General features: G+C 39.6%; 1 protein-coding gene across 1 annotated transcript in view; it reads left to right on the top strand.

The window, feature by feature from the left end:
• LOC126281297 (uncharacterized) overlaps positions 1-13,641 on the top strand; it is a 68,605-nt gene extending 54,964 nt beyond the window's left edge. The window contains exons 2-6 of the mRNA XM_049980130.1: positions 7,548-7,658; positions 8,217-8,353; positions 10,138-10,208; positions 10,399-10,482; positions 12,901-13,641. Coding sequence (XP_049836087.1) covers positions 7,548-7,658; positions 8,217-8,353; positions 10,138-10,208; positions 10,399-10,482; positions 12,901-13,022 — 525 coding nt within the window. The 3' untranslated portion in view covers positions 13,023-13,641. The remainder of the gene's footprint in view (positions 1-7,547; positions 7,659-8,216; positions 8,354-10,137; positions 10,209-10,398; positions 10,483-12,900) is intronic.
• Positions 13,642-14,389: the final 748 nt, after the last annotated feature.

The raw sequence follows: 14,389 nt of genomic DNA, 5'->3' as shown, positions 1-14,389 counted from the left end.
AATTTTCGTTTCTGCCAGTGTTAGCACCATCATTGCCTTGACATGTATTCCAGTTAGTGACATGATAACGATTTGCGCTTATAACTTTCACAGCGGTCGTTTCCAGACTAGGAGCCCTAACCTCAGATTGATACATTTATCTTCCTCCATCATCCCTAAAAGTTTGTAACATAATCCCGGGGTCATCATGTATAAACATAGGAAACAGAAGTATACGCTTTAAACTTCATTCAACTTCGCGATAGAAACTACCTCTACGACTGTATAAAAAACTTTCTCCTCACATAATGATTCACTCATAGAGCATGCTTTGAAATAGAATGAATTTAACTGTCAGAATATGGCCGACGGAGGCAATATGTTGTGTCTCAGAAAAGCATCATGGGATGTTGTTGTCAACTATGTTCGAAAAGTGATCAGTAAAATCCTTTCAGGATACAAATGACAGCTACGGTATATGAATACCTTGAAATGAGGTACTAGTGGTCGGAAGAGAATATTTAGTGTTTTATAGATATGAACAACTTACTTCTTACAGCATCACCTTAACATCATGGGAGCTGCTGAATGTGACGACTTCAACTCTCAGTGAATACATTATAATAACGCATAAAATATTTCCGCACTCTCTGTAATATCCCTGTTACCCACAATGTAATGAGGGGTGCTGTCAGAACTCAGTTAACCTGTTCATCTCTTTTTTTCTACTGGTATTGACACGCCAAAGACTATAGGCAATGTCATATGAACAAACCCGTTGTGGATACATCACAATCGATTATGCATTGGTTTTCAACGTTTCATCAACAGCGATTATGCAGAGAAAAGGCCAGTTGACTAACGTGTACTTCACTTTCATTGTTTCGTCAAGTTCTTACGCAACTTTCACTTCTGATCGTCTTTCCTTATACCAAAAAGTGAGTTTCTGATCGCAGACCGTCTGTACAGCATTGACCTAATTGTTTGTAGTAGTCTCTAGAACTGAGCCAGAGTAAGAGAATCAAAATAATTAATTACACTGACGAGTAATAAACAGGAATAATGCGTAAGTCAAGAGCGTGAACATTCTAATTTTTTCACGAATATTTTTACAGTAACTAAATCCTTGCCCGGAGTCTAATTCGTACTTGATAATGTATGGATGTGAGTTAATTGCAACATTTTCAGCTCTGGAAAACTAAATGGTTTATCATAAATCGAATGTCAATTTCTCTCAAATTTCACTGAAGAATTCTTTTCAGCATATGAGCAAAATTTTACCCTGTTAAGGTTACTCGGTTGATACCCCGAGAATACTTCATAAATAATAACAGACCTGAAAATTTTAAAGAAATAGTATAAAATCATAATTTTTCCACGTAACGACAAGTGTGTCAAGACATCAAGGAAAATTTTATTTATTGCTGTTGAAGTTAGCACTTCAACTAGATGTGTTTAGTTTTCATTCTCTGTGTCTTAGATGAACAATGATTGAAATACTGTGTAAGCTTGAATAGAACTTTTAATGAAAATGGACATAATTTGGCTTTTAGTTTTCAGAAAGCTAAGATAACAAAAGAGCAATTTCTAATAACACTTTAAAGGTAAGCATTCAGTACTTCAGAAACTAATTTTTAGCCTTTTTAATTAGTGTCTTATTTATTTTCAAAACATAATGGATATACGAGGGAGCAGAGCAAGTATCAACGTTGGCTTCGAGCTACATAGCCTGCAAGAAAATCTTGGAAGACTTGAGAGAAAATCAGTTGTTTAAGAACCTTGTGTATCGCTCTCTGTCCATTACACCAGGTCAAATTAAACAATTTTCAAAGCGGTAATGAACGATGATGAATGTTTCAAGTAACTTTCCGACAATATTCCTCATATATCGAGGACAAGACCGAAATAGGACATGTTTGTTGATATTACTTTGTAAGAATAGCACTCGAATTCACATCTGAATCAAAAGTGATGAAGCAGAACAGAGGCTCGTGAATTATTCAGTAACGTTCTTACTAAGTACTTGGGCAATAGAAGGAACCCACACTGTAATTCAGTGGTTGTCAATATAGTGCAAAAATTCGAGAAGGTAATATATTTGAGGGCCTTGAACAGTCAGATTCATTTTTTCTCCAAATGTTTTGGTGGTGTAATTTGAGGACATTCATCAGGACATCTGAGTGATGCTAAGAAGATATCAGGTCTGTTGGAATGCTAGTTTGTTGGTAAACTACTATTGGTCGCTTAACCAAAACATACATTTGGCTATTGAGCGGAAAGAAAGCTGTACTAGAAGATATTCAGGCTGTCGCAGTCGTTGTTTACATCCTTGATGGTTACTTTATTATTAGTATAAAACTGTGGTGTATGGGAGGCGTCACAGTCAAACATTTTGTCTTACTGGAAACTTCATCTGAGGCTATAAAGACTAAATCAATTGATTTTCTGTCTTAAAAAAAGGTCAGAAAACTGAGATGTTCACCCTAACTACGTGACAATCGAGTCGTAAACTGATACGAGCGCTGTCAAAAATCTCAGAGAAGCCTAAGGTCTCAGAGCAGCACAGACGTGTGTTATGGAACTTGTACTGTAGATGAGTTAGATTTGCGTCATTTAACACTAAAGCCAACAACGGGTCAAATTTCAATTTTTCTGTTCTCTTTAACCTCGGCTGATTGAGTTTCTTAAACTCTAAAAATCATCTAGCATCGTGTTTTTAGTCACTGAGGATGGTATCCAGAATTAGGAGACGGAACGTTATTCACTGACATATGCCCTACACAACGTCCTAACTGTATTCAAATAGATATCACCAAGGATCTGTTTTAGACTAAAAAGGAGGCGAGAAAGAAAATATAAGCAAATGGACTCATAATTCCTGTGCAATAAAGAGATTTTTTTAATCTCGAATAAAAAATTCGTTTATTGGGAAAACTACATTGCTCACCACTCAAACTACATATGTTTTACTAATTTTCAATTACACAAGAAAATCTGAATAAATGTATTTTGTCGTTGGAATGTGAAATTAATTAACGTGCCGTGTGACTCACATCCGTATTCGACTTTCACATGTGCGAATCTAAGAACGCTGCCAGAGGTGTTGCATGTCGTTGTGTCCTCAGCAAATTAGCAGCTGGTTCTGCGTATTGAGAAGTAATCAGATATTACTTTGGGTGCTGCCTTCTCAGTGTACATAGGTGCCTCTGATACTAGACCACTCACGGGGAATCTTGAACAGGTTCCTGGCAGATTAAAACTGTGAGCCGGACGGAGACTCGAACTCGGAACCGCTCCCTTTCGCGGACAAGTGCCTTACCATGCAAGCTACCCAAGCACGACTGACTAGCCGTCCTCACACCTTTACTTCCGCCAGTACCTCGTCTCCTACCTTCCAAACTTCACAGAAACTGGGGTCTCGGTCAGGCAAACAGTTTTAATCTGCCAGGGAAGTTTCGTATCAGCACACATTACGCTGCAGAGTAAAAATTTCATTCTAGTAACTTTTAACAGAATCGTATTGAAGGGAGAAGCAGTCCATGGTTGTCACATAACGACATCCCACACCAGACAATCATAAGTAACCAAACCTACATTCCTTTGATTTTGGAAATAATAGCATTTACTCTGCCCTCCGTGGAAACTGAAAATTAATTACTAGTAAGATAATGAAAAGGTTACCTGTTACCTAGATCAGTAAACTCCAATAATTTATGTATACTTACCGTGCGATAGTTATGGTTGGCAAGGAGAACAGTACGCAGCTAGTAGACCCCCACACCCGAGTATTAAAAGAATCGAATGCCTATACATAAATTGGCATATCTATCACTATCGCTTGCGCCTGTGTCCCGGATTGTGCGCGGGGTTGGCGTGGTTAAATCGGATCTGGCATGTGAATTTGAAGGGGTGGTTGGATGTCTGTCCTGCCACCACCCAGCACCCCCCAGAGCGGAATCGGAGTACCCCATCTGTCTGCATCTAGTGTAAATCATGGAAAGTGCGGATATGTGTCAAATGTCTGTGAGTCGTGGAACTGAGGCGACACGTGGGGACCAGCCCTGTATTCACCTAGGGAGATGTGGAAAACCCCCAAAAACCACATCCAGGTTGGCCGGCACACCGGCTCTCGTCGTTAATCCAGCGGGCAGATTCGATCCAGGGCCGGCGCGCCTACCCGAGTCCAGGAAGCAGCGTATTAGTGCTCTCGGCTAATCTGGCAGGTTATAAATTGTCATACCTCTCATAATAATACAACGTATCGGATACATTCCGTGGTATATGTGGAAATCATCCGTAAAATTTGTTGAGAATATATGTAGTGGTAAAGAAGCAAACAAAAACTAAATAAATAAATAAAACGGCATGCCGGGGGCTGCAAATTCATTTAATGGGTGGCGAAAATGTAGAAAACGTAAAATTTTGCTTTCATCATTTTGTAGGAAGTGTCAGCGAGAAAAAGTTTCGTGAAGGTTTCAAATTATACATGAAGTACGTTAGAAGTAGCCAAGAGATCCGATAATGCAAATATTGGATGAATGTGGTCTAGATATTTTACGCACCGTGTGTTACTTCGACTCAAGACCTATCCCCATTTTATAGCTTTAATACTTGACTCGTTGTGTTAACCATTTAATGCAAGATTATACCTATTATACGGAGATTATAACAGCAGTTTAAAACTTTTAACTCGGTCAACAAATTTTTGTTGCCCAGGAAGCCGTTAGATAGGCAGCCCGTAAGTGATGTTTGCCGCCGGTTAATTATTTAGTAATACAGATACTGCAATAATTACGAACGAAAACCAACCAGCACGCGAGTCAAAATATGTAACCTGAGTTAAGTGTAAAACTTACTGGTATGTGACTCATGTTCGATAGAGTGGGAGGCTTTTTATTCCAGGATTTTAGCTTTCCAGATTTAAGATTATTCTTGTTACAGCTCGAAAATGTAAAATAAAAAATCACCAAAAACACTTGGCTACGGCTGAAAATAGGAGTCAGGAATCGACAAGGATTAACTAATAAAGCTGTCCAGTTCTTTTCCTGAGGCTCCAACAAGCGGCCAGAGCTCAAATCCCTCTGATCGGTAATCGCAACTAAAAACCGTCAGGCAGGGACACAAATAAGGAGTCTTGCAACATTCATCCATTTTTTCTTGTCACTGCACAGCATACTAACAACGTTGTTGCCAGAGGAGAGTGATGGACGAGGTGTCATTCACGTACGTCCCAGGTAAATTCTGTGGCTATAGGTCAAGCGAATGAGCGTAATAGGAAGGTGGCAGACGCTGTTCTTGGAAGTAGGTTTGCACAGTCTTCATGAAGTGGACTGGTCATTGTCTGGACGTGTGGAATCGCTGTGTGTGGACAGAACCTCTGCTGATCAGTCCGCATTCTTAGCTGAGTAGTTACGTGTTCGCCTGCCCTACAGCGGCAGGGTTGGAGATTTTCTGCGTTCGTGGACTGAGTGTTGTGTTGTTCTCATCATCATCATCTCATCATCACCGACATGGAATTAGCTTAATGTGGCGTCACTGAAATAAGACTTGAAACTCGGCGATCGACCTTCCCCAAATGGGTCATCCCCCTCAACAAAGCCACACGATCATTTCATTTTTTTACCGTTGTAATAAAGGTGGAGAAAAGTAATCCAACTGTAATTATTTCATTTCTGCTGATCAGACTGCCTTCAGTACAAGGGAATAGAAACATGTTCACTGACACGGAAAGTGGCTAGAATGAAATACTCTGGTATGAAATGATATAAACAAAGATTGTTCAGAAAACATTGAACTCTAGTACAGTGAACATATCGTAGCTAATGAAAATCGTGTGTAGCCAATATTGAAACCTGAGATGTCTGTTTATCCTCAGAATTTCTGAACGATTGCCGGTGTGTATAGCGTATTGTGTATTGTACCGGGGACCTAGAAACGAAGGAGAGGCGTCGTCCCGCCTTGGCCCTCAGTGGTTCACAATCCCACAGCAGACCACAGCAGTCCAGCTTCCCCACCGCCGCCCCACACCAAACCAAGTGTTATACGATTGCCGGTGCTTTAATTTCATCTCATTACACCTTGACAGCTTTCAGCTTTAGTGACTGCATTTATTTCAGTTCAATGAAATTAATTCAGTTTATTTGTATCCCTGATCCAGCCACAGTTCTCTATCATAACCTTTTCTCAGAGGTGCTAACATTACACACCCACTGTGCGAATCTTTGGGTGCAGATTACGAAGGTTCATTGATAATTAATATCTTATTCGAAGCCGGAGGCATGCTCAGATAGCCTAAGTCTGCTGCTCGTGAAACGCGAGGTATCTAGGTTTAGAGTTGATCTGCAACATGTTTCATTAGCCACGACATATGCCTTCGAGGACACCGTGAAGTGTGACTAATTCTGTATCACGAAAGATCACCTCTCCCCACGCTATGGAGGGCATTTAACAGTCTGTGGAGTTTGTAGTTTGTAGAGAGTGGACGACTATGGGGAATGACTTGCGTGCCATCCGTCCACCCCACAGAAGACGCCGTTGAACTGTCGACGCAGACAGGTCCACAACCAGTGCAAAGTTGCGTTGTCCATTCGTCTTACATACGACGAGTACAGATGTTTAATGCTATACGAACAAGAAAGATACGTTCCAATAACCCGCTCAGATAACCCTCATGTGTCCAGTGGATCCACAGACTCAAATACGCCACCTGAAATCTCACGTGCTGAATATGTAGTGAATGACATTTACCAGCATGCTGGCTCTTGTTGTGTCTTCTCAGTTTCTCTTTCTAGCTCATTACTGATTTAGCAGAGCGTTCTCTTGTCGCGTATAAGACGGCACTACTCTGTTCCGTCTCGACCTTCTTCCTCTAGCGTTAATTACTTGTTGCGGGTACACTGTCATCCACGTCCTCCAATGTGGATATTGTCGAAACGTTGTTTCCGGGTATTCCAATCATCGTAAACTCTAGTGTCTGGTTTAGATGGAGCGACGAAGGTCTTCTTTTGTTACGTAATTTTCATTAGCTACGATATGTTTGTTACGTAACAAAGAATCGCTGATGACGACGTATAAAGGGAGATTTCAGCTGCCCCGGTCTTATGTAAAGTGCAACGCCCTCAAATACCACGTGCCAGTTTTCATATTCTTTCGCTCGCTACATGCAAACTGGAGTCCTGTATAAAAAAAAGACAGGACGTTTTTGTACGAAAATTTTGCACTGCGATTCTATCTGCTAGAAGCTGTAGTTTTCGAATGATTCAAGAAATACGTACAAAAGTGACGTCCAAAACCATTTTTCTTGTTTAACTCGAAAACGCTAGCCTCCATCGGGTGCGTATCACAGTACAAAATTTATCTTCATTAAATTTTGTACTAAAACGATCTATTCAACTTTTTCATAGGACTAATAGCTCGTGAGTAGCGAACGAGAGAATATGAAAACTAGCACGTGGTTTTAGAAGGCCTTGTGAGTTGCATTAAACGCATAGGTAGAGGCATGTCAGTCACCCTGTATGTCTTATATTCCACTAATTTCGATAAACAGTGAGCGTTGTCTTTGTCGACAGATGATTTCACTGCTACTCCTGGTGCTGCCCTTGATGGCGGAGAGTGCTTCCTCTGACAATGTGGGCTGTGTACTGCAAGATGCCTCCACGGAGTTATTCTACATCACTACCGTAAGTTAGTAGCAGTGCAGGAAAAGTATTATTCGAGCCCACATAATATACTTTTATGATTACTTTAAACAATATTACAAGAAATTTTTCAATGTCTTTATGACAGAAGGAAATAAGATTCATAGATTATGTAAGTCAGTAAAAAATTAATTGGAAGAAATTGTCACACAAAACGCATTCTTTGAAATCTTTTCTATGACAGGAGTAAGTAAAACCTGAAGTCTGGAACTCCCTGAGTTGACAGCAATATCTAAAGGAAAATAACATTTTTAATACATGTGACACATTAGACTGCCCCAGTGTAACGTATACATCAATTTTCTACGTTGTATTGGCTATATATCTAATTCAATTGTACTTGCGTAGTTAAATCCTTTCCTGAGTTCGTCTGTTTAGTTCGTATCGGGTTCTAGTGAACTTGTTAGAGAATTTAGTCTTTAACATAAAACCTATACAGTTTCACTTGCTCAGTGTATTGACGCTCCAACTTGTAAGCTGGAATAGTTCATATCACATCCTGTGATTATTGTACTTACAAGCTGTGCCGTGGGTCCACAGGAGGAGAAGCCGTGGTACCAGCAATACCAGTACAAGGTACCCGGCCTGTTTGACCTGGGCTGTGTTACTTACGTCCAGTCGCCTGGGGAGACCATGATCGAGATGAACCTTACTGGGAACTTCAGCAAGGTGCCTTTGTAAGTTACTGGACCTGCTTTATGTGAGGCTCCACATGTTCAGTTATCACGATGGCTAGATACTGGTGGACAGCGGTAAATACATTATATTTATTTGCTTAAGAAGGCTACAGTCCTCACTGAGTTAACATAATGCATTCCTCTGACAGCAACGGAAACACTATTCTGTACCAATGTAAATAAAGTAAGTAAGAGAAAAGTTATTCAACCACATGTTGATAGTGATCTCCTAGTGCTTCATCGCTATAAAATCATTTACAACATAAAAATGAGTTTGTAGACACTTCCGAAATACACATTTACCTAAAGGGATTGGCCAGATATTATTGTTTCTTGATAAATGCAATAATATCAGAACAGTCCATACAATTTCTAGAATCTGTGGCTTAGTACACTTTTGTGTATCGAGAGTTTTAATCTGCCAATAAGTCTCAGTCTGTGTGTTTAATTTTCTTGCTCACTCAATGAGTAGAATTTATATAAAAAGAATATGCTGCTAACTGCAAGTTAAACATCAAATAATAAAAATGTTAATCCGTTGACAAGGACATTGCGTATGGATATTTAACAAGCTTTCTGTTTATCAGCTCTTGCCATTATATTCCTATGGGACAGCTGGTACTGTAAGTAGTTCTTTTCAGAGACTGGTTGTGACTTACAGTTTACGAAGTATAAGTTGCTATAAGGGCTACGGCATCCGTTAATTGCGAAACGCTTCTAAAAATATTTCGAACTGTGTGCAGTCTTCAGAGACACAGTTCGTCTTTACCGGAATTTTCAATGTTTGCAACACCTCTAAAGCAGCTGTTTGTATCTTCAACCGAACATTGAATGATGGCTGTAACAACGAGGGCGACTGTAAATTTTTCTAATACAGTATCCTCATTCTTGTGTTGTTTTTTGTTTTGTTTGTGCAAGTCCTTCACATTGTAATACTTTCCTTTCTTTATTACTTTAGATTTTCTTAATAAGCATCAAACTGCCAACGACGTGACTGCATCTTACAACGATTGAAAGTACTTCGATCCGGTAATTGTACAGATAAATTCACGCTGAGACGCATTCTGAACGTGGATCACAGTTATGCACGAGCCATGATGTTACACAGGAAATATATCATCAAGATAGGGCCTATTATTCTATATTTTTGAAACTTCTAGGTTGTACAGCCGATAAACACGGTGTATCAGTAAACTGAAACACGCCATTAAGTTCACAATTCAGAGAGACAGCAGGCGATGACTCAATGTATGTTACAATTACAGAATGAATCTAAAAGTCAGCGGTGGAGTGACCACAGTTCTGAAATTCGAAGGATAGCAAACCTGCATGCAGAACAGCGTTATCCGTTCGTCCAGGTACGTGACACAAGTATGGCTTGTTACGAGTGATTCTGTGAATTTGCAGTAGGACAGATATTGGCATAACCTGCTATCCTGCTCTGACGATTAGAGAATTATTTGTGGAGAGCAAATTCGGGTTTGTGTTTCGTTGCAGTGTGCCATTTTAAGCTGGCACACCTTGAAAACTACATATGAGATGACGTAATTCATGATTCGGTTCCTGAATTCATAAACACTTATAAAGAATGACATAAAATAAAATAAAACACCAATTGTTTGCAACACAGGCTGGAAGGACTTCGGAAAACGTTAGAGCCAATTTCAACGAGAAGGCTGCGCCTTAGCAATAGTTTCAGAATATACCACAGAGAATATCACTATATTGCACATGAGTGAGTTATGTAGATCTAAACTTACTAGTATTGTTCTCTTTTTTTTCAGCTTTCCCCTTAACTGCGTTGCGTCAGCTACTGGACAAGGAAACAGGATAGACAAGGTCTACGAAGGCGTATGTAAGGGCAAATTCACACTTTCATAAATGTAAGCTAGTTTTTATCGATAGAACTGCAGAGACATTTTTTGTGGTTGGTAGAACAGGACACACTTGTTACTCTTAGAACTTAACAAACTCATTTGTTTTTGAGTTACCTTATTCTTCTGGAGGAGCTAGACATAGACATTTATATCTACTTCTCTTTCCAGGGAAATCTCTACTGAGCGGACCGTATAACATAGTGTACTCACATGAGGATTTCATCATGGACCGCTACTGTTTTCTGGGATATGGTTAGTTTCTCTCATCATCTTCCACTAATCATTTCTACTGTGTTGTGTGTGTCGTGAACGAACTATTACGGTAGTTTTTCGATATGTGTGATGGAAAATTCAGTTTGTCGATTCAGTTCATACCTTGCACGTGTATTAAGATGAAGGATACTGGGAGTTATTCAACGTCCAAACCATTCGCTATCCTTACGGACATTACAAAGGACATGTACACCAAAACGGGACATGGAAGATCTCAAATCACCGACACTAACACTTCCACAATATTGCTGGAGGGATTCTGCGTGCGTCTCACCATCTAGTGTTTTTACTTCTACGTCGCATTGGCGGCTCTTTTCTTTAAAACATAGTTTTCGCAGTTCCATTAAGACGCACACAACCATAAGAAAAAGTCCCTGAAATTTTGTCTCCCCTAATCAGCCAAATTTCAGTCCTTTTCGTTGCCCACTGAATCTCTTCCCCTTTAAAGGTAGTATAGTAGTAATACTATGTGCAGAGTTATCTTATTCATGTTTATTCTAAACGATGGAACCATTTTCAGAACTTCATATTTATTCAACTAAAAATACAAAATGATAAGAGGAAGTTTCAATTTTTTTTTCGTAATGTTCTATATCAATTGCATGGAGAGCTGCATCAAACCAGTCTCAGGACTGAAGACCACAACAACAACTATATCAATTTAAAAATTTCATCCTCTGACACACGCGGTTGGCCTATGCTTCTTCCTTTGCACACACTCCCAGTCTGTTTAAATTGCTTAAACCAACCGGTATTACTTTTGTGAGTTTAAGGCTGAATACCGGATTTGATGCGAAATGTTCGCTGCACTGCTGTTAGCGACTTACCTTTCACAAACTCAAGGACGCAGAAAACCCTGTGCTCCACAGTCGCCATCCCATTCGCAACTGACAGTGAAACGGAACGACGGCAATACTGCCCCGTGAAATCTACCGGCCGCCTTTGAAACCATCACAGCCCGCGCGTCGCCGCCCACCACAAACTTTGAAACTTCCTATTTTCATAAGCATAAAGCTTGTTCATTTTGGATTTGTATCTGAATACAAATGAATTTTTGAATGTGGTTCCATCATTTAGAATAACCGTGTACAACGATAGCAAGCGCCTCTTGCCACATGATGTTAACACTTTCACATGACTTTCGGCATCGCTCTACAGTCCAGTTTCACTGACAAACAGGATCTTTGGAAATACGATGGACACTCATTTGGTAGCAATCTGGCTCAAACCGACATCCAGCCATTCACGTTTTGGACATTCACGTCTCCCTAAATCTCTTAAAACAAATGCCCGAATAATTCATTTGATACGGGCTCTGCCGGTTAGCTTTCAAGTTCTTCGCCAGTCTGAACATACGACAAGTTCTAAAACACTTTAAATTTAATTTTTATTTGTTATCTTCCAAGCCTTTTTTAGTTAAAGATTTCTTGCTCCCACGATTGTAGTAGCATGAGATAATTTAGATGAGATTCGGGAAAAATTATTACAGGGTGTTACAAAAAGATGCGGCCAAACTTCAGGAAACATTTCTCACACACAAAGAAAGAAAATATGTTATGTGGTCATGTGTCCGGAAACGTTAATCATGGAATGGAAACACACCGCAACAGAACGTACCAGCGTGACTTCAAACACTTTCTTACAGGAAATGTTCAAAATGTCCTCCTTAACGAGGATACATGAATCCACCATCCGTCGCATGGAATCCTTGATGCGCTGATGCAGCCCTGGAGAATGGCGTATTGTCTCACAGTTGTCCACAATACGAGCACGAAGAGTATCTACATTTGGTACCAGGGTTGCGTAGACAAGAGCTTTCAAATGCCCCCATAAATGAAAGTCAAGAGGCTTCAAGTAAGGAGAGCGTGGAGGCCATGGAATTGGTCCTCCTCTACATATCCTTCGGTCACCGAATCTGTTGTTGAGAAGCGTACGAACACTTCGACTAAAATGTGCAGGAGCTCCATCGTGCATGAACAACATGTTGTGTCGTACTTGTAAAGGCACATGTTCTAGCAGTACAGGTAGAGTATCACGTATGAAATCATGGCGGTGAATGGAGGACGTACAGTACATACTGACGAAACTAAAATGAGCTCTAACATGGAAATTATGCGTTTCCGGACACATGCCCACATAACATCTTTTCTTTATTTGTGTGTGAGGAATGTTGCCTGAAAGTTTGACCGTACCTTTTTGTAACACCCTGTATATTATTCTAGTCACTTCACCCTGGCAGTAACTTCAGTCCGAAAGAGCATTCATTACATCATTAGCTGTAAGGAAATCTACGATAATCTGCAACATCTGCACATGCTATAATGATACATGACACATTTAATCCTGTCCGGCAATTAACCGGTTCACAACTGCATAAATCGAATGTTTCTGTTACAGAAGTGGCTCAAATCTTCACAACTGTCAAGGATCCCAGCGACGAGTTGATGGAGATGATATGGGAAATTGTCAGTAATCACACTGAAGTGGACAGGTCTAAGTTTCATAAAGTGGTCTGTTAATGCTGTACTTATGGTAAAAACTATTAACGTAGTGCATTTTGATATCGTTTTTATATCTCACCCTAAAGTTAAACTTCATTTTCCATAGAAACAGCTAATTAATGTTGTTAATTAGGAGGTATATTTATTTGCCATTGATATATATATATATATATATATATATATATATATATATATATATATATATATATATATATATTTCAGACTCGTATGTAGTTTGAGAAAAAGATTAAAACAAGTGGCATCCAGCACACGGTCTGGAAAATTTATTTCTACGTACAGACAAAGAGAACGTACGTCAAAACGAACTACTTAGGATACGGTGGTATCTGCTGTAAATGCATAATTTTTTAGTATGTAATGGTTTCTATGTTACTAGCCTTGGTCAGTTTTATCTATGGTCCAATCTAAGAAGTTAATGTATAACAAACCTGTTGACACAAGGAAAGGATGTGTACCCGCTTTGGGGAACCTTTCGAAACTGTCTTCCATGTTCTAGAAGCATTTGGTCAAGTGTAACAGCTCTTTCAGAACAAACCCACTTCCTACTTCAGTGAACATATTTGGAACGATGGCAGTTGTAACAAAGTTTCAGGAATTAAATATATGGAAAAATGTACTTCATAGCGTTGTCATTTCTCTTTACCCTAACATGCCGAGACTAAGGCACATATTGAGGAAACGAGGATTTAATGGTTCCTACTTTCTGACTGGAAGTACTTTCTATCCATGTACTTTATCTTTTATCTTTGGTCTACGACATAAAGCTGACTTTTGCAACGTGTTAACGTCTGTGTCTCAAAAACTGAGCTATACATACTGATTTAACAAGATCACACAAAACATTTTAACTGCACTACTTTGCAGTAACTGCACGCATTTGTAGCTTCATCATGTCTCAATATAGCAAAGGGATCTCACCTCTGACCGGAGCTTATCCTCATTGCAGTTACACAGCACTTTACTTCGCGCCAACGAAGGCATAAACATTTTGATACATCCAACAGGACATATTATAATACAGAATCGTTATCAAAATTACTATTCTCAGGCTGCGACATCGAACGTAGAAAAAATACGTGTGCCCTTGTCAGAGGAAACATGGCCTTTGATGCAATGCAGATGACGACCAGACACTCGAGAGCGCGGTTGGGTTCCTCAGAGGCGTTACGCATTATTCCAGTGATTAGCCATTACATGACACTAAAAACACAGTTTCTGTAGATTATTTGCGATCATATATTTCAACACAAAATAAAACTTGTTAAACGATGAGTACATACTTTTCGTCTACGGTTGCAAAAAATTGGTGTTACGACTGGGATTGCGAGCCTATATACCCCTTACTGATTAACACATTCTATCAA

The sequence above is a fragment of the Schistocerca gregaria genome, chromosome 7 (assembly GCF_023897955.1).
Source record: "Schistocerca gregaria isolate iqSchGreg1 chromosome 7, iqSchGreg1.2, whole genome shotgun sequence".
NCBI lineage: Eukaryota > Metazoa > Arthropoda > Insecta > Orthoptera > Acrididae > Schistocerca > Schistocerca gregaria.
The sequence above is the reverse complement of the archived record's forward strand: the minus strand, read 5'-3'. Positions and strand labels throughout refer to the sequence as shown.